A 20361-nucleotide genomic window follows, 5' to 3' on the forward strand; every position below is an offset into this window, starting at 1 on the left:
GGTGTGGCGATGGCGGAAGGGAAGAAGGGCACGGGTGGCTAGGGTTTCAGGCGACGGCCGTGGGGGTTCTTAAGGGGCGGCCCTAGGGCTTGTGGTGCGGGCTCGGACGCCGACGGCGGTGATGCCCGGCGTCCATGCCACGGCCACGCGGCGCGCATCCGGCGGTTGCGGCGCGAGATTAGGGTTTGCGGCACGTGCGGCCGGGGCATGGGGAAAAAGGAGGGCGCGCGTGGGCGGTTAGGGCTCCCTGTTGCGGAGCAGGGTGAGCGGGTCCGGCCGGTGACGGAAGGGGAGGCTGGAGCGCAGGCAAAAGAGGAAAGGGGAAAGGAAGGGGCGCGGCGGTTATGGCCCGTTGTCGCGAGGCGGGGGCGAGCGGCGATGCGGATGGAGCGAGCCGGGAGAGGGAGCGAGCGGAGGAAGAAGGGAAAGCTGACGAGTGGGTCCCGCCTGTCAGCTGCCCCGGGTGGAAGGGAAGGTGAAGGGTCGCGCGTGAGCTGGTGTCGGTGGGTTGGGCCGTGGCCTGCGGGGGCCGTGTTCCGCGGGAAGAAAGGAAAAGGGAGGTGGGCCGGTGCTAGCTGGTGGCCCATGGTGTGTTTAAGAGAATAGATTTTTGGATTTGAATTTGATTGGTCTATTCAAATTCAAATCCCACACAGTTGAAGTAGCAAATTTGAAAATCCAATCAAGTAAAATCCAACAACAATTTCAAACCAAGATAATTCACAAAAAGTTTTTGAAATTCACGATTTTTGCTATTTAAACACTCTAAGTGCAAACATGGAATGTTACAGGCGGCCAACTAGGCCGTCCCTGCAATCTTTATTGGGCTGGTTACCTTCTCTTCCTCCACTCTTCCCCTTCCTCTCCCTTCATTGCTATGACTAATCTTCCTCCAAGTTGGTCCATCTACTGCCCCCTTCATTGTGAAAGCTTGGTCTCCACGGACCTCTTGTATCCGATCCTCTTCCACCAAAACTCCTATCTCCTCTCATTTTCTATGGAATATAGCTCAACTTCTTATCAAACTACGATACTTCCCCCTTTGGTAGCTTTGTTGCACATATCTTGTCCGTGTGACAAATAATACCACACACATAGCAAAAGTCTGGCAAGAACTCATACATCAAAGGGCACCAGCGATCTTTTCAACCACTGCTCACCATAATCCCACGCATGAGCGGTTATGTGATGTTTAGTCTTATTTTCACCCTCAGGATACACCCTGCATCCGAGTGATTATCCCCTAGATCCGCATCCATGTAACTACCAATCTCCTCACCCAGGATCATCACTGTCTCCCTATCCATCATCATCCCTAGAGGCAATTTCATGACCCGAACCTAGATTGGAATTGATGTGAATTCAATCTCCTCCAAAGTTTTTGACCCATCAAAATCAGCCACTACCATCAGATCATGTGACAGCATCTAAGGCCCCTCCTCGAGGGCTTTTGTTTTACCTGAAGATTGGTGGAAGGTAAAGAGAAAGTGATTTTCTCCCAGCACCTTGACATCCATCCCCCGGATCAGGCACCACACCCGCGCCAGCGCTGCCTCCATGACATCTATCGAGACTAGTTTGTCCGAAAGCAATTTTCCAATCGCTTGCGCCTCCTCCAGTTTCCCCTTCCCCTGATTCCTCCCGCCGATCTGAATCCCCTTCTTCTCCGCCTTTGTTAGCTGCATCTTCCTCATCATGCCTTCCACGCCCTCCATACTCCCCACCAAGAACACCTCCGAAGCGAAACTAGGGTTTTGGCTAGCATGGTGGTTTTGGGCTGTGTTCGCAGGGATTTGGTGGACATGGGAGGAACTGGGATGTGGAGACCGAACAAAAGCACTGGTTTCTCGGATGAGAATCGAATGCGATCAATAGAAGAGGGAGCAGGATGAGGAACCCTAGATCGCTTTCATAACCAACTCGAGTCGTCAAAGGCGCCGAGACTTGTAGCCGCGAGTTTTGTTGGTTTGCTGGATAGATTGAGCAGTACTTCTGGTAGCCAGATGCAGTGCTTGATGTCTTGTGGTCATAATGGAATTGTTGTGGGCTGTAAAATAGTGAATTTGTAAGACAGAGGGACACATGATGTAGGGATGAGGCATGGGTCGCTACCCCACAAGAAAAGAAGCAAGAGGAAGATGGCTCCCGACCCTTCCGCTCCCTCCCTTGCTCGCTCCCTCCCTTGCTCTTGGCGCTCAACCTCGCCATCGCCCCATGCCAGCGTGCACTCCGGCCCTTGCGGACACCATCCTCTCTTCCCCCCTAAATTGTTGTCCACCTTGTTCTCTCCTCTCCTTTCGCCCAATGCTAGGCTATTCTGCCCGGCAGGTAGGATGAAGATGCAATGTTGAAATGACGCAAGCCCCTCCTCTATCGGCTCCGACGAGTTGCATGTTTTGTGCGCGACGGCTCGGCTTCCTATGTGGATGTGGTGCTATCCAGCATTACACGGATAGAGAACAGTTCGGCACGCTCTGCATTTTGGGCACAGCCTGCCCCTATGGGGCGATGCAGGCCAGGTCGGCAACTAGCCATCGCCCAGCCATCTGCTTTGAGGTATACCGAGCCCTGAGGGTGCGGCCTTGTCCAGATGCACATGGGTGGTAGGTGCTGATGGATTTTCATGAGTGACGAAGAAATGCCAAGCTGAAAACATGATGGCTTATTTGGAGGATCCCAGAGGATTTGCAGGGTAAATATTTCAACTGCTTCTCAATATCTCACTGCACGACGCAATGTTGTTACCAAACCTGTCGCTTCCGCTGCCTGAACACGAGGCATAATGAGCCAGTGTGCCCTGCTCATGGTAAAGTTTTCCCTACACGTTCCAACACATCGATGCCTACGTCTCAAACTGTCCCACCATGTTCAGAATGCTTTTGAAACACCAGTCTTGGTAGGCGCATGCCGCCACTCGACACTAGCATTCTTTATGAACATTGATCTATAAGAATTCCGGCGTACTCCTGGGAGTTGCGCACTACCGAGCTGCTATTAGATTGTTACCGCTGGTTCTGGAGGATGAACCAGGAGATTCTGATTGCTTGGAACATTCAGCGTTTTATCTCGGCCTAGTGTGCTCACCCCAGCCATATTCCTCCTGCCATGGGGTTCACATTGGTTGAGGTGCCAATGGCTGTTGGGTACACGACACTAAAGATGTGTGATCCCATCTAGCTGTGGAGAATCCAATTTCTAGGTTACTGAGGAGACTCTTCTGTGTCCAAGATCTGATTTTCCTTGCTCTTACATGGGATTGCTAATGCCGATCTTCAACAAGAAGCTGTGCAAATATGATCTATAACTGAGAATTGAAAAATTGCAGATCAACTTCCAGGATAGAAAGCTTCATTTATGAACTTGCAATGTTGGGCGATTATGGCTCGCTTTGTATTAACTTCCATCCTTGTTTATTTGCTTATTGCTATAAACGTACCTGAATGGGTGATCAAGGCAATCGACAAAATAAGAAGAGCCTTTTTGTGCGAAAGGAGAAAAGAAGCTAATGGGCGTTGTTGTTTGGTTGCCTGGGAAGAGATGGCACTGCAATATGATCTTGGAGGCCTTGGTATTCCTAATTTTCTTGTTATGGACTAGGCTTAACAAAAGAGATGGTTTTGGACGAATAAGGCTGAGGAGATTTGTCCTTGGAAGCACCTGGATATCCCAATATAGGAGCATTTCTTGAGCTATTTCCCATAGATGCAAAATTTCTCTGGCTAGCCCCAATTGAGTGTTAACATGACAAATAGTTTTCTGACTCCAACTCTGGAGACCTCTGACCGCGGCTCTGAATTTATTTCCAGTGTATCAAAAGGATTCAACTGCTTCCTGGAAACCCTCAAGCTTGGTCCAAAATGCCTCGAAGTGAAACCTAGCTTTACTAGGCTGAACATCATTCGGCCCTAACAGGAGTGGACACTGATCCAACCCATCTGTGGCGTTACTTTTAGGAGGCAATTAGGAAAGAGGTGTTCCCATTCGGACGCGCAAAGCGCTCTGTCCAATTTAACAAGCCGGCGCATCTTGTTGGTTCCATGTGAATTTCCGACCATGCAGAGGCAAGTCTCTCAATTCCAAATCATTGATCAGTCCATGGAACCTCCCCAAAATTGCCCTGTTAATATTGCCATTGTTCTTGTCCTCAGTACTTGTCATGAGGTTGAAATCCCCGAGTACCAACCAAGGTCCTTTGCAGGAAACTCTAATGTTTCTGATTTCTTGCAAGAACTAATGTGGTGATATTAGAGTCTTGGACATTATGGATACATAGGAGCAAATGTGTCTTGTATGGCGCCTCTCCACTCGTGAGCGCCAAACACTTTTTCATTAAGGAGTTCAGTATCTGGTGCTTGCTTGGATCCAAAAGGCTCTAGAGCTGGGCTTGGACTATGTTGTAGTTCCAGTCTGAGTATTTGGTTCTGGTAGTTTCTCTATTATTTGTCTAGGTGATTGTTTGTTGAGGTGTACAAAAACCTTCCTGTCTCCTAATGGAGTAAACCTATTACACGTGATCTACCACGCACTATTGTCTCCTAATGGACTGCTGGAGACGAGATCCCAGGTGTGGTTCTGCAGCAGGGCTGCATGATTCGCTTCCGCAACAGTCCGCCAGTTGTTATCGGCAAGGGTGCTATGGAAGAATTTTGGCACCCAAGACAGTGACGCGGTGTGGGACAATGCCGGTTGCTGGAATCCATAGTTAGCACTCGTAGACATAGGATACAGGTTGAACGCGGAACGGCACCCCGGGGCAACGTTGGTGGCCTAGCCGGCGCAATAGCTGCTGTGCGGGGTAGGCAACACGTGTGGATGAACCAAAAAAATCCTTGCTAGGCAGTGCTAATAAAGAGGTGCCGAGGCAATGCATGACCGGGGGAGGCGAACTCGACCCCGGAAAGGACGGCATGCGCTTCGGTGGCGCCATGTCTTGGTGAGACACGAGCGGTGCGGTGGGCACCTGCGTCGTACCAGGCATCAAGACCGCCCAGGCTGCACGTGGCCGTGTAGCAGCAGAAGTCGGCCATGCCGCTAGTCCCGTATGTAGTACTGCATTAGAAGCGGACGAAGGTCCAGCCGCATATGGCAAGAGATGTGCGGCCGGCTCCAGAACGGCCTCTGGATGGGTAGTGCTAGGAGCGGGGAGTACCTGCAAGGAGAGAGGCATGTCGGTCCAATGGGATCAGGCACAATGTTAGTTAGATCCTCAAGGAAATCAAAATCTGCAGCCACGTGGAGTTTTTGCTCAGCAAAAGGAAAAGTGTATTCATCAAAGACGACGTGCCGATAGATGATGACTTTGTTGGAGAAGGTGCCAATGCAACGGTATCCTTTGTGATCAGGGGAATAACCAAGAAAGTCGTACAAGGTAGAGCGAGGGGAAAGCAATTGGTCGAAAGTGGCTAACAGATTAGGATAACATTTACAACCAAAATACGTAGATGATTGTACGACGACAGAGCATGATATAGTGAAGTGTGGTGATCTGAATTATAGCATCTTTGTGGGTTAAATGTTAATGAGTGAAGTGGTGGTGTGTCGTACCTCGACCCAATAAGACGGGGGCATGCTGGCCTGAAATAAAAGCGAGAGTGAATGACATTGTTAATGGAATGCTTGATACGCTCAGCTTTACCCTTTTAAGATGAGGATGAAGCGACGAGGAGGGTACTCGGCAAGGTGGGTGGAAGGTAAAGATGGTATAGCGAGCCGGAGCTATTGCAATCAATGATCATGTTCTGAGATTGTAGATCCTTCATAGAATAACCAACTTCAATGGAACAATTGTTGTTAGTAGTAAACTGGCATACATATATGAGATTCATAATAAGACTATATGAAACTAGGATATTATTAAGATGAAGAGGCTATGGGAGATTTGTTGTGCCAGTGGACGTAAACACGGAGTAAAGAATCGTTACCAAAGAAATGTAGGAAGGAATAGGATACCATGGGATAAAAGTGTGAGAAAGAATACCGGTATCAGAGGTCATGTAAGAGGTGGCACCATAGTCGAAGTACCACTTGTTCAGCTGAGGCTGTAGCAAAGTCATCGTGCTGAACGAAGATGCTAGGGATTGTTTGTCCCAGTACAGTTAGCTGGCAGCCATACTTTAGAGGATCAGCGGCTGCTCGGATCACTGACTCTGCATGGGAGAGAAGGACCTTCGACTGCTGCGCCAGCAGCACCTGCTAGTCCTGCACTAGGACAGCAGGGCAAACTGTCGGTAGCGGGGGAGGTGGGCGAGGCCACATGTCAATGTAGCCGACCCACAGGGTTATAGTTGGTCCAGGGTCTGCTAGCGAGAGGCACTGGGCTAATAGATCCCAACCCGGAGCTTCTTGTCTTTAGTGCACCGGTTCTATCGGAGCTGCTGCTGGCCTGAGGACGATCATCCAAAGCAGCAACCACCCCTATTGCCATGCTTGTTGCATTTTGCGCCCCCACCCTCGGAGCCCACAAATTGTGGTGGCTGTTGTGGCGGAGAGGAAGTCTACAACACAGTAGAAGAAGCCCATGAGGATGATAAGTTTGCAGTAGAGACGATGAGGGCTGTAGTTGGCGCGAGCGACCTGTTTGCTAGGCAAGTTCTCCAAGTAGTAAGTCATTGCGAATCTCAAGGAAGGTAAGAAATGTGCACCCACATTTTAGTTGGATGCCAATTGAGGTGTACGTTTCGTTGAGGGTATGGATCACATTGAGCATAAGAGTGCGGCCTATGACAGGCTCATCGAGTTCACCGAGGGAGTCTACCATTGCCTTGAAGAGTTGACACTACTCGGTGACAGTGAGATCCCCTGGTGGAAGTTGCTAAATTTGGCGTTGAGGAATTTGGCACGAGTTTCCCTGTTGCCAAGGAATTAGGTTTCGATGGCAAGCTAGGATGCTCGTGTGTGGCGCCACACTCCAACACAGACTGACCAGGTCACCGAAGATGGTGACAAGGAGCCATGGTCGGACGATGAACTCCATGCGGGTCCAATCAGGGGTGTTGGGAGCAGGCCCGTACGATGGGATGTGATCCTGTAGTGAGTACTTCCCCATCATGTGGATGAAGGCCTAATACTAGAGGGTGTAGTTGCTAGTTTTGATGTTAAGGAGAAGCGACACGAAAAAAATGAGTATTCTTCACGGTAACGATCTAGGCATGGAGGTTGAGGATGGAAGCAGCTTCATGGAGCATCATGGCATCATGGATCGAGGACCGATTGGCATTGAGGATGTGGGACCCGGCATCGTCGCCCTCCTCCTCTAGGGCACCTGTAGCATGGTCCGAGGCAAGTGATTCAAGGCAGCTCGCGCGCATCTACGACATCGCGTGCCTTGAGGGCACTAGCGGTCTCACGCTTGACCTTGGCGGTGCTGGTAAGGGTGGTAGCGTGTTTCTCCTAGGATGTGTGGGTGTGAGTCTCCTACTTTGTGCACTTGTTGTCAAGGCATTTGGTGTAATCAGTGGTGTGCTTGTCCTTGGTGGCGGTAGTTGGAGAGAGCAGTGGAGAGCTGGCCATCGGGTGGACGCAGCATGAGGAATACTCGCGCAGGGGAGGGGCACCGATGGCCAGTCGCTTGATACCATGGAAGCGAGACTATTGCGCATAACAATTGATTGATTCCATGATTATTGTACAAGCACCTATATATAGGCAAGAGAACCCTATAATATTTTATAAAAATATGACTGTCGTGGGATTACCTTGTCTATGATCAATCCCTTAGAAGTGCACAAAGCCTCTAGGCCTAGTGTAACATGATGCCCGGCGGCCCAAAACGGTCCAATCGTATTGGGCTAAGCTATCCATATAACAGTCCTACGATGGGTGGGCAGAGCAGCATCCCACAACAAGCAATGATGGGCCGATGGCCCATGCGTGCGAAGGGTGCCCGTCATATAAAAAAATGGTTTCTAGGTCGATTAGGGATTAGATTAGCCCTAATGCGAGCCTCAATTCTTGCTCTGGTTCCATGTTACGGACCTTGCGGATTTGACAAGGTAATCTCTCCATTGGAGGAGATAACAATCTATAGATAACCTCGTGGGCCATGTGGACCTCTATTATATGGGCTTTGACACACTTAACAAATTATAGTATCCAAGGGCTTGCTGATCAAGGGAGTTGACAGCATGCATTTCTGGATTAGTTAGGTAGTAAGGATAAGTATGCTATTATTAGCTGGTTAGTTGCTTGAGATCTCTCGTAGGTTTCTGGCTATATATGCATGGCACTATCATCTGTTTTAAAGTAAGCTAGAAGAAAAATACAAAGTAATAAGAGCCTCAGATCTCCAAAGTGAGGGAGACTAAACAGATCTTCCAGCTATCTCATCTACCCTAACCCAATCCATGTCATTGGGTATTCATGGGTCAAAGCCATTTGATCCTATGACCATTGTCATCATCATTTTTTTTCTTTGCGCCTAGATTGGGTCCATCTCAACCCCTGTTCGCCACAATAGCCACGAGTAAGGATTTTCTTTTTCCCTTCCACAATGATCGCATCTCATCCAGCAATAGACATCTTTATTTATTGCAATGGGTGGTTCGTCTCCTCAGCCGTTGCCAAGGCAGCCATGGCCAAGTTGGATGTTGTCTTTTCCACAGTGAAGGGCTTTGGTAGGAGATGGTGGCGTTGGCAACCGATATGGCCTACAAAAATGATGGCGTTGTGTCTACCAGCAGCCTTTATGCCCGCTGCATCTTCTCCACGGGTGGCCTCGCCAATAGCACTGGTGGCAATATCTAATATCTTCACTTTTAATGTCATTGCTGCATTGGTCTGCAGCATTGGCACTGACCATGAAGACAACATCGGCCGCACCTACATCTTTAGCCTCGACATGCGTGACTGCACCAGCAGCACCTATGACATCCTTCCCAGCAATAGCGACAATGTCTTCACCTCTGATGTTGCTGCCACACTCATCTGTGTTAGCACCACCAACTGTCACGGCGCTGGCCACTGCACCGATTGCACCCACACCAACACCACTGCTTGTCATCACTCCAGCATCAGGGACTACGCTGCTGCCACCTGTTGCGTACGTGAGAGCTAGTGGAGCAAGATAAGAAACTCTGGGGCCCTGATCTGCTAGGCCACACAACACTACAGAAATAGCTCTAGTTGCCTGTCCCGCCGTTTTCATTGGGCTGGCATCGTTCCATCGCTTCTGGCTCTTGTCTGCAAACTTCATGCATGCCCACCTGACCTATTTTCCTCAGTACAAGCCCAAGGAATCCTGCAGAGCTACTTCTGCAGTTTTGTAGGTCAGCAAATTCTTCCATACTCTCTTGCAGAGATGGCCTCAACCAAGCAGAAAGTCCGACTCATACTACTCCAGGTTGTTGCTTCACTTTGCCATCAGAGGAGCTCACCTATGGTCGCCGTTGTCTGCTTGACAACCTCAACCATATTATGGTGGCTAATGGGTGCTGGTATCTTCACCAGCATCAGACTACTCAATTTTCTTCAGCAGCCTACCATTCGTGCTTAAGAGATGTCGCATCCAGGTTTGAGTATGACAGCTCAAGAGCGAGCTTTCGTCAAGGGGTGGCTGGGCAGTATAGCCCCTGAAGGAGGATGGCGTGCCTCCCAGTAAGGACAACCGAAGTATCCTTAGGGTAGCTGATCAAGGGAGTTGGCAGCATGCATGTATGCATTAGTTGGGTAGTTAGGATAAGTATCTTATTATGGTTGCTTCAGTTACCTTATGGGTTTCTGGCTATATATTCATGGCACTATCATCTATTTGAAGGCAAGCAAGAACCAAAAACAAGCAGTCAGAGCCTCTAGGTGGAGTGTGACTAGCTAGTTCTTCCTGCTATCTCACCTATTGCACATTAGTGTGGAGCTCCATCTGTGGAGTCCACCTAGCACCAGAACTTGATACCACACCACAACCATCGACCTAACCTTTATCATCTGGAATATTTCAAGCCTCGAGCGACATGCTAAAATAGGCAGATACAGTATGGTGTTTTGGGGAAAGACATGCATTTTAATCGTTTAGGGGCCTAAATAACCAAGTGAACAAGTCCATCAAAATGCCAAAAGCAGTCCGGCCATGAGTCGAGGCCAATTCATATTAATAGTCCCAGGCTCCCAGCACACTAACAAGTGCAACTAGCCCTTAAAATTTCAATGTTTTTTCTCTAACATGACAAAGATTACAGTGCCGTATGCTAAAATACTCAGACTAACTTGGGCCATACTGTTCTGAGATCATGGGATGAAGCAACATTGTTGGATATAGTTGTGACAAATTGAAGATAAATAGAACCTAACTATGTAGCTAACGAAATGTATGTCAATCCTGTAAAAATTGTAAAAAAAGTTCTCTTAACATCCCTGGTGCCTATGCCAGCTACACCACATGCAATGCCTACCTGTCTAAGCTGTATATATAGATACAGCCCCACCTGAGATCCCATGTGTGACAGCTTCAGTAATATATATGCTCTTTCTTTGTTTTATATAATTATTGAACTTTGAATAAGCTTAGATAAAATGTAATAGTGGTGTTCTCAAATTTTTTCTGGCTGGGAAGCTAATGATTTTGCTTTGTTTCCTTATTCCTCAGGTTCACCTGGAGCTTCTCTACTACCCTTACGCGAAGCATGAAGGGGTTTCCAATCCTTTTGCCAATCAGATTCAACTGACTTCTTTGGAGAAAGTTCTCAAGACTGAATCTAATGGATATGATGTTAACCAAAGGAAAAATATTATTATGAGAGGAGTCCTTTCGGTAACGGTTATATCTGCAGAGGACCTGCCACCAATGGACATTGGTGGCAAGGCTGACCCATTTGTCGTCATGTACTTAAAGAAGGGAGAAACCAAAAAGAAGACAAGGGTTATTATTTTTCGCAATCTGAGAGTTCTGTTTGGCCATATTTAACTACCCTGACACAGTGTAATATCGTTGCAGGTTGTGACAGACACGCTAAATCCAATATGGAACCAAACATTTGATTTTGTGGTAGAAGATGCACTGCATGATTTGCTCATGGTGGAAATATGGGACCATGATACATTTGGAAAGGTACATTCGATCTCTTCTTCCATATTGTTTATATCATTTGAACTCTCTACCTTGATTATATTCTTTATGGTTTGATATATTTCTACTTATTTCCTCGTGTTCATCTTTATTTTATATATGTTTAAGCGTGTTGTTTTTAGTATTCTAGAGTAGATAAATATTCTGGTTTTCCAAGTCAGAGAAACACTATAGGAGAGAATATTTTTATATCTTCATTGTTGTTTATGTATTTTTATAATGTGTAGCTCTCTTGTTAACCTAGTTTACTTTTTCTTCCTTGTTTGATCCTTCAAGCATTCTTTCAAATATGCAACAAATGGCCAAGTGACCTTTATATTTTTTTCAGATAGAGTGACCAATTAGACTAGTACAGGATCTATTACTTCTGCTGATTTCTCATTAATTTGCTGTGTTCAACTGAACTCCGTGGTTCTCATAGTATCGTTGAATCTGAAATTTCTGACTTACCTTTACTTGGATGGAATATAATTGCTCTTTGTACTTCGAACTTCGAACTTGCTGCTTGATCTTGTAATTGTCATGTGCTAATGTTACCAATTTATGTTGTAGGGTTACATAGGGAGGTGCATCTTGACACTCACAAGAGTTTTACTAGAAGGTGAGTTCCAGGATACCTTCATCTTGCAAGGTGCCAAATCTGGAAGGCTAAACTTGCACTTCAAGTGGACGGCACAGCCAATCTACCGTGATCAGGACCGAGATCAGTGAAACCTAAATGTACCTTAAACGGAAAGGAAGATAAATATCTCATCCTCTAGTATGCCTTACCTTCCTGTACACAAATCCACACTTCCTGGAGCGACATGATGAAACAGAATAAAAAGATCAACCTTCTAAAGTTTCTCCTTTGCGATGGAAATGCATGAAAACCCGTGATATATGAAAAAAGGTAGGTTTGTTACATTTTAGAAATACAGATCCAACACATGTTCATTTATGTAGAGTGATCCTTAGCAAATACTTAGTTGTTGAATGTGGTGTCACATGTTCATTTATGTCGAGTGATCCTTAGCAAACACTCATGTGTTGAATGTGGTGTCACATGTTCATTTATGCAGAGTGATCCTTAGCAAATACTCAGGTGTTGAATGTGGTGTTGATGAACTGAGTCTTGCATTATCTTCTCTGCTGTAACACTGGGAGGTCCTCAAGTCCTATAGTTGGTCGCATTCATAGGGACATGTATGTACTTCTAGATGAGATAATGCAATACTTCTAGCTGTTAGGAAAGGAGACCTAGTTTTACCTTGTAGAGCCTCGGTGTCTCAATAATATTTCTACAGGAGTGTGCTATGTGCATGGGTGTGTGAGTGTGAGTGTGACTGTATGCATGCGTCCAGGTACTAAACTCTATACTAGAGCTGTACAATAGTAGCTTGGGCTAAGAAAACAGCTCAGATACCACTACTACAAAATCGATTTGTAGCAAGCTCCATTTTCTCTATGGGCGGATCGAAAGGTAACCCGCTCCTATAAATAGAGCTCGGTATTGTAGCATCTAACCCGCCCCTCGAAAAGTATTTTTAGGGGCGAGTTACAGCATCACCCACCCCTACAAATGGGCATCATTTTTAAGGGCAGGTCATGGCATCACCCGCAGCTAAAAATAGTATTTCTAGGTGCGGGTGACACCACCACCTTTCCCTGGAAAAGATGGCATTTCTAGGGTGGGTGATGGCGTCACCTGCCCCTAAAAATATATTTTTAGGGGTAGGTGATGGCATGACCTGCCCCTAAATGGTTCCACGCAAAAAATCATAACTTTTTCATATAATCTCGGATGAAGTCAAACTTTATATCAAAATTGTAGAGAATGACTAGATCTAAAACTTTGTAGTTGATAACTTTTTTATTTAAGGTCATTTAATTATCAAAAAATTATTATGAACCTACATATGCCTATGACTATATTTCATACAATACAATTCAAGTCATACTTTGAGGTTTCAACAATCCTAACCTTTGTATACACTGAAATATACTTGACATATTTTTTATCTAAAGTTCACAATAACCATAGTGTAGAAGTTTCACTTTTTTTATTTGTTATGCTATATGTAAAGATTTAAATGAATTTTTGGAATAAAATTGAAAAATATTTTTAGGATCCTAAGTCCTTTAGCAAAGATCGTCAACCTTTCTTCTTGTCCATGTTTGATGATGACGAATCGATAGTGGATGGTGATTTCTCATCATTACTAAGGGAAGAAAGTGATGCTTATAGAGATTCTGAGGTAGTGACTCCCGATCCCGAGGAAGAATCCTTGTCCGACACTAGGGCTGGAAAAAAAGCTCGCGGCTCGAAGCTCGGCTCGGGCTCGGAGCGGCTCGGCTCGGCTCGGGGCGGCTCGCGAGCTTAGAACGAGCCGAGCCGAGCCTCTTTTCTCGGCTCGCTAAAACGCCGAGCCGAGCCGAGCCGGCTCGCTCCGGCTCGCGAGCCGGCTCGCGAGCTGAGGCCAAACCAATGAAAGCCTGCGTGTAGCTGTTTATGATGCTCTTTATGCATTTTTTTCTTGCTGTAACTAAGAGAATCTTGCTGTGGTCCTGTTAAAACCTTGCTGAGTTGCTGTTATGAATGCTTCTTATTGAAACTTTGCTGTTTTCTTCAAAACTTGATCTGTAATGCAATAACCAGTTGTGGCTCGTGAGCTGGCTCGAGCCGGCTCGCGAGCCGATAACGAGCCGAGCCGAGCCTCTTCCACCAGCTCGTGAAATTACCGAGCTGAGCCAGGCTCGGCTCGCTGGATGACCGAGCCAAGGCGAGCCGAGCCGAGCCTGGCTCGGCTCGGCTCGTTTCCAGCCCTATCCGACACTAATCTAGTAAAGGCGGATTCATCATTCCACAACATGGAGTTCCAATTCTCGGAGGACGAGTTTGAGTTTTCTGAGGAGGAGTTCAAAGCTCCTATCTCTCCAAGTTAATCGAAACTCCAAGAATCATATCAATGCCTTGATCCATTTTTTGATTCCGAGGAAAAATCTCTTCTTCTTGACCCGGAACAATTCAAGGATTTTCATATCAAAGGCATAGATTATGATACACCTCATGAATACTATAGGCTAGAGCATGATCTTGAAAATGTCTGCTCTATGGATACTCTTGAGGCAGCAAACTCCATGTCGGGTACGAAGACAATGACGAGCATGGAAATTTCATCTTGGAAGAGCCACAAGATCCATGCTTCTTCGAGGAGACTCCATCTCTTCCCGTCATTAGCACACACAATGATTCTAGCCATCTCTTGCCCCTCTATCAGAAAAATTTCAAAAGGATGGTTGTGGATGGCTTTGTCTATCATAAATATTACAAATCTTGTCATGGTTTGTTGTGCAAATCTTTCAACTAGATATCATGAGCTTAATCTAAAGATTGGTGATGGAGGGATCCACAACACCAAACTAGCAGCAACGTCAAAAAGAGGCTCCCAAGGTCGAACTTTTGACCATAAACAAGCACTGCTAGGAGGTAACCCGTATTTTTATTCAGTTTTCTTACTTCTTTCTTTTTCCCTTTTTCAATTCTATCCAAATTTAAAAAAAATGAAAAAAATCTTTGCTCTTCAATAAATTAAAAAGAGCTTCAGGATATAATTCTAGGACTTGCTCCTTTCGGGTATTTTTGGTATTAACCTTTCCGGTTGAGACTTAAATAAACGAAGAGCTGAAACAATTGGATTAAGGACCCCCTTGCATGCTTTGATGAGGAAAGATCAAAGGGGACTACTACCTCAGGCGCTCAATTTTTGACACCAAGTGTCGCAAAATCTGAGCGTGGGGGAGGACATAATCCGAAGAACAAGGTGCTTCCATGGCTCCACAAGTGAACACAACTCTAGGTACCAAGGGAAAAGCTCAAGCAAGTCATCAATGCTGGTTTGCACTTCTCTCCCCCCACTTGAGGTTATTTCATAATGTTCGTATCTTTTGATGAAGCCTTTTTTCCTTGCAAAAAATAACCATATGGAACAAATTAACTTGATCATAACTCCGCATCTCACATGTTGGCAAGCATAAGTTTTATTCCTTAACCAATACTTAATGCTTGTGGGATCATTAATTTAGGAGGATGTTGCCTAAGATGTTGAAAAGTGTGATATAATAAGATAGATGTGACATTCAGGTATTTAGGATTATAAATACACTAGATTCTAGTATAAAGTGTGCATGTTTAATCTTGTGTATGTGTGTTCAAATTTGAATGCAAAAGGAAAAAGGATATTTATGTAATTCTGAAAAATGTAGGTCCTTTAGTGTTAAATGGGTGAGAATGGGAGGTAAAATCAAAACATATGAAGGTTGTTTTGCAAAAGTCAAGAACTTGCTTTTAAACCGCAAATATAGGTGAAACTACCCAAAGGATGCAAGTGTGGTGTAGATTTTAAATAGGATTTAATTAAAGTTTAAAACTTTGCTAAGTTTTATGTTAGTTTCAAATCCTTAGCTCTTTTGTAACTAAACCTTAAAGCAAAGTTGTAGATCTTGCTAAACCCTACACTTTTGCTTTTGAGCATATTTTCATTTGAGCTATGGTTCAAAAGTTATCTAGGCTTTATAGTGAATTCCCTGCACTTTTGGGAAATTGCAAATAGATCCTCCTTCATCTACCTCCAGCCCTCGGCTCTCTGTTTTCTCTGCCCGACGCCCCGCCGCCCTCGCCGGCCATGTGCCGCGCACCGGCCGCCCTCGCGCCGCTCTAAGTCGTGCCACGTGCCCTCCTGCGTCTTGCCCGCCGCCTTCCCGGCCTCGCGCTGGCCTGCTCCTGCCTCTCCACGTCGCACCACCGCCGCCCGAGCCACCACGACTCTCGCCGGCTTGCCAGCTCCTGCTCCCGCGCGACCACGCCTTCTTCTGGACCCCGAGCACATCCTGGAGCTTCCCACGCATTCCCTCTTGCTTTCACGCGTCTGCATTTCCACTGCCATTTCCTCTCCCGAGCACCACACCTCGCCGGACCTCCGCCGCAGCCTCTGGCCGCCGTCGTCAGCCACCCACGCCGCCTCCCACCCGCGATCCAGTGCTCCTAGAGCACCGCTGCGACTCCCTGCAGCTCACTGACCCATCCAATTTCGTTTTTCCGCACCCGAGCATTGTCCCCCACAGCACCGGCAAGCTCAAGCTCCGCCGCGTTCGGCCTCGCCGTCGACCCGACGCTACACCACCCCTCAGCCCCAGCCAAGGGCACTAGTAGCACCACATCATCCCGTAGAAGCTTCCCAGCAGCTTCTTCACTGCCCTCCGGCACCTAGCCACCAGAACGCAGACGACACCCCTCGGAGCTCCGCCGCCGCCCCTGTTCGCCGTCGATTAAGCCGCCCTAGCCCTTCTCTTCCTCAACACCGGCCACCCCCGAGACCGCCGTGAGTCCCTGAACATTTCCCCTCACTTGCCCCTCACCGCCGATGAGCCCCCTCGCTGGATTTGGTCGCCGTCGATCTGCCCCCTCTGTAAAACCCGACCAAGGGTCTATTTGTAACGATTCAAATCTTTCCAGGGGCCTATCTGTAGAAAATGAGTACCCCTCTCTAATTTAAATTAGCCAACTTTGAAAATCCATAGAAATTTGTAGAAAAATTCAAAAATTGCCAAACCAGTTTTGTTGGAATCTAGAAGTCTAATTCTACAACTTTTGTTAATAGAGTCTGGTTTGAAACTAAATACTTTTTGATTTATGTTAAACTTTAACAAAAGAGTATCTTGTGCATAACTTTTGCATGCTAGCTCTTTTTCTTGTGATTTTTGGTGTGTAGTCTGTTTAAGGTGAATACAAGCTTGTGTAAAAATTTCAGCATCAGTATTGCAACCTAGCTTCAGCTACTTTAATTTTGTACAAATCAAGCTTGAAAGGATTTGAATTTATTCAAACATGTTCCTAAGCTTTTCATGCTTAGATATTTTATCATATGTTGATATGTTGATAGTTAGTTCATAAATAATTTTTCAAGAATTTATAGCACTTTTTTACCTAAGATTTGAATTTAAACCTAACATTTGATCTAAATTCAAATACCCTAGTGTCTATTTTCAGAAAATTATGAAAAATTCATAATAAGCTTATCCACTAGGAATAAGATTATCCACAAAAATTCAAGACCATAGCCTTTGTGAATTTCAAATTAAAAAATCAAACTTGTTAACCTAATTCAATTAATTCAACTAATTAGGATAATTGAATTAGGATACCAATAATAAGTTTATATTTAAACCTCTTGCTTTATGGATTTATGTGTATTAATCTATTGGATTGTAACTTTATCATGAAATAAAACTCTTATCTCGAGAACCATCTAATTTAAATCATTGCATATCTTGTAGAGTCAACGACACTCGACGACGGAGACTACGAGCTAGTCCCGGAAACTGAGCAAGGCTTTTTTGAAGACCTAGTAAACATCGTCGAGACTCTAACTGAAGCTCCAAACCAAAGTTCGGAAATCTTTGATACTCCTGCCCCCAGACCCGCTCAAGAAGGCAAGCCCCGGTGCATAACCCAGTATTTCAAATTACTACATTTATGCAATCCTATATGTATATATTATATCTTGTATTAAGTCTAGGAGTTGAAATGAAGCCCTAGATGCATTGAGACTAGGAACCTATGTATTATGCCTGAGTCCTTATCAGATAGATGCTTTGCTAATAGGACCGGCAGAAGTCGGGTGATTTCCTGTCACTCGCGTGATATAGGAGTTGAATGTTTACTATTATGCAATCACTATAAGGATAACGGACAGGGTCATGTGCAGTATCATGACTCGGAAGATTACCCCATCTGTGTTGATAAAAGTTGATAAGGTCGCAGTATGTGGTAGTGGTGGCTAAGCGTTTGAAAGTACTAGCCACATGCTGCGAAATATGGTAAAGCGGTAAGCCTAGTAACCAATCGGCCCGAGGAGTGGACATACCTCCCACCACTAGTAATTTGGTTTTTCTCATGCACCGACGTGCGGAAGTACATTCCGCGCAGCGGACAGGAGTACGGTCATGTAGTCGCGCTACAGACGTATGTCCTGCACAATTGGTGTGTGTATGGTCCTACAGTCGCTTGTGGTGGCCCTGTTCCACGAGTCGGAATGAAAGGCAAACGGTTGCTTCGGAACTATCGTTGGATGTTCCAAGTGTGTGAGTTAGGTTTGTCTTGCAAGGTTTGGAAATTCGATTCAGAATCATCCGTTTCTCGCGGAGATTGAGACTGCTTATTCCTTCTGCCACATAGAGTAAGAACAGTAACTATTGTTGGAATAATCTTGATGAATGCTAATCTCCACCTTGCTTGTATAGCATAGGTGCTTACTTAGAATGGTAATGAACTAGAATCTGAAAGCTAAAACATGAAAGTCAGAATATACTCTTTGTTGCTTTTCAGCAAAAAGAAAATCAGAGCCTCACAATCCCTCATGGTCTTGTTATGGGCTAAGTATACCCAATCTCGCTTAAATCTTGCTGAGTATTAGTATACTCAGTCTTGCTAGTCTATTTTTCAGGTATGACCTTTGAGAACCCCATGGATAGTTCCGCATGGCCAACTTCTGTTCCGTTTGGCTGGTCCGTGGAGTGGGATCCGTCCCCGGCTGGCAGTGACCCTCCAGAATGACACCATGCTTTGGGCTGAACCTGGTGTCAACCCTCGCGATGTGTGTAGTCGTGTGTGAATTTCCTTCCGCTGTGAACCTGGACAAGCTATTTAGCTTATCGTTTTAAACAATGTTTGTATAAGTTTACCTTAAGTTTGAAACGGTTTGTAATAATGTTTAATATGTTGTGGATTTAAAGTTGGTGAGCTGTTGTGTGATTGTAAACTCACCTTCGTGCGAGGTAAACTTGCTTCGATCTCGTTGAACCGTGGTTGTATTGGGCGGAGACCCGACAGACCAATGGTTTGTTCCGTCTGAAGTGCGTTGAGTTAGTATCGCCTGGATAGCTATGACTAGTACACTTGAGCCGGAATAATTCAGGCAGTTCTGCCACAGCTGGTATCAGAGCTGTAGGTTTAATCTTACAATAGCAGCAACTCTTAAAAATATTTTCGGAATAAAATTTGCTTAACAAAAGAAGTTGCAAAGTGCGTTGGATTCGTTAAGGTTGGTGCTTAAGTCGTAAAGCCCTAGGGAATTATATGGGAGTAATCAGGTGGCTGCTACTATATATATATGTATAGTCAGTTCTAACTTGCAGCACTACTTTCTGTCAAAACTTAAATTCATGCACAACCCAACTTTACTTTCTGTAACGACACATTCGATGATAAGTTAAGAAGGTAAGGATCCTCAGCCAACTAAGGGAGATTGGCCTTCCCGTCAGTGATGCAAACCAAACGCTGTTTCTCAAGCAATGGCCTACTTGAGATGCTGCCAATATATCAACTTAGGTTGAATATATTGGGAGTATATGGTTTGGCACAGGGTATGGCGATCGCTGTTCATACCCCCGTTTTATACGGTACCCCCGTGAATATGTTATAGATGTAACGTATGCTAACGTCGTCCATACGGCGGAAATTGTACGGATACTGTTTCTATAGTGAACAGTACTGTTTGGGAACGCTTTCATGTCGTGCTGCCATGAAAGGTTCATGTTATATAAATGCGGTTTTCTGCAGGTACACTAACCATGATTAAGAGGTTAAGATGGATAGGATTTATCGACTAGTTATTAGTGAGAGACGTATGTGTTATGCCACCGAAATTAACCACGTAAGTTCGAAGATATTCGGCAATTGTTTTGGTTGTGAGGTCGAATAGTACGTGCATGCATAATCCAACCATAATTAAAATGAGTGCATTAAATGTGTTGTTCTTTTAAGGACAAATAGAGTGTTGTCTATATTAGTGTGGTTTCACTAGGATTCTTGTGGTAGTCTTAGTTGGGTTTTCAGTATTCTTCTAAATCTCACCATCTGAATTCTTGTTTCAGATGGCGGCTCCTTCAAAAATCTTTTGGGATCATGCAATGCATCTCCATACCAATGCCTTGCACTGGGAGGGTTTTCCCCGTCTTTTATGGGAATCACTTAGTCTATTCTTCTACACCGAGCCTCCCCAGTATGATGGAGTGGAGTATAGAGAGGAGGGTGTTCCCTGGTGCAGAGTCAAGATGACTATTCCTCAGCACCCTTTTCGTTCTAAGTGGCAACCGATCGAGGTCGATGTGGTTGGTTATCATCTCATCGACACCATCGAGACTGCAGCTCTGGAGGCCATCCACATTTTCTGCAACCAGCATCCCATGAAAGTTGCCGAGCATCCTATTAGCTTATTTCCTGCAATAGATTCCAGTGATCCTGAGTGGAATTTCAGGATAGCCCA

The 20361-nt window shown here is 45.5% G+C and overlaps 1 protein-coding gene across 3 annotated transcripts in view; it reads left to right on the forward strand.

The window, feature by feature from the left end:
- LOC112896988 (synaptotagmin-5-like) overlaps positions 1-11860 on the forward strand; it is a 52629-nt gene extending 40769 nt beyond the window's left edge. For all 3 annotated transcript variants that reach the window (XM_025965142.1, XM_025965139.1, XM_025965140.1), the window contains exons 11-13: positions 10577-10849; positions 10925-11038; positions 11609-11860. In XM_025965142.1, the coding sequence (XP_025820927.1) occupies positions 10577-10849; positions 10925-11038; positions 11609-11767 (546 nt within the window). In that variant the 3' untranslated portion in view covers positions 11768-11860. The remainder of the gene's footprint in view (positions 1-10576; positions 10850-10924; positions 11039-11608) is intronic.
- The last annotated feature ends 8501 nt before the right edge of the window (positions 11861-20361 follow it).

The sequence above is a fragment of the Panicum hallii genome, chromosome 6, assembly GCF_002211085.1.
Source record: "Panicum hallii strain FIL2 chromosome 6, PHallii_v3.1, whole genome shotgun sequence".
Taxonomy (NCBI): Eukaryota; Viridiplantae; Streptophyta; class Magnoliopsida; order Poales; family Poaceae; genus Panicum; species Panicum hallii.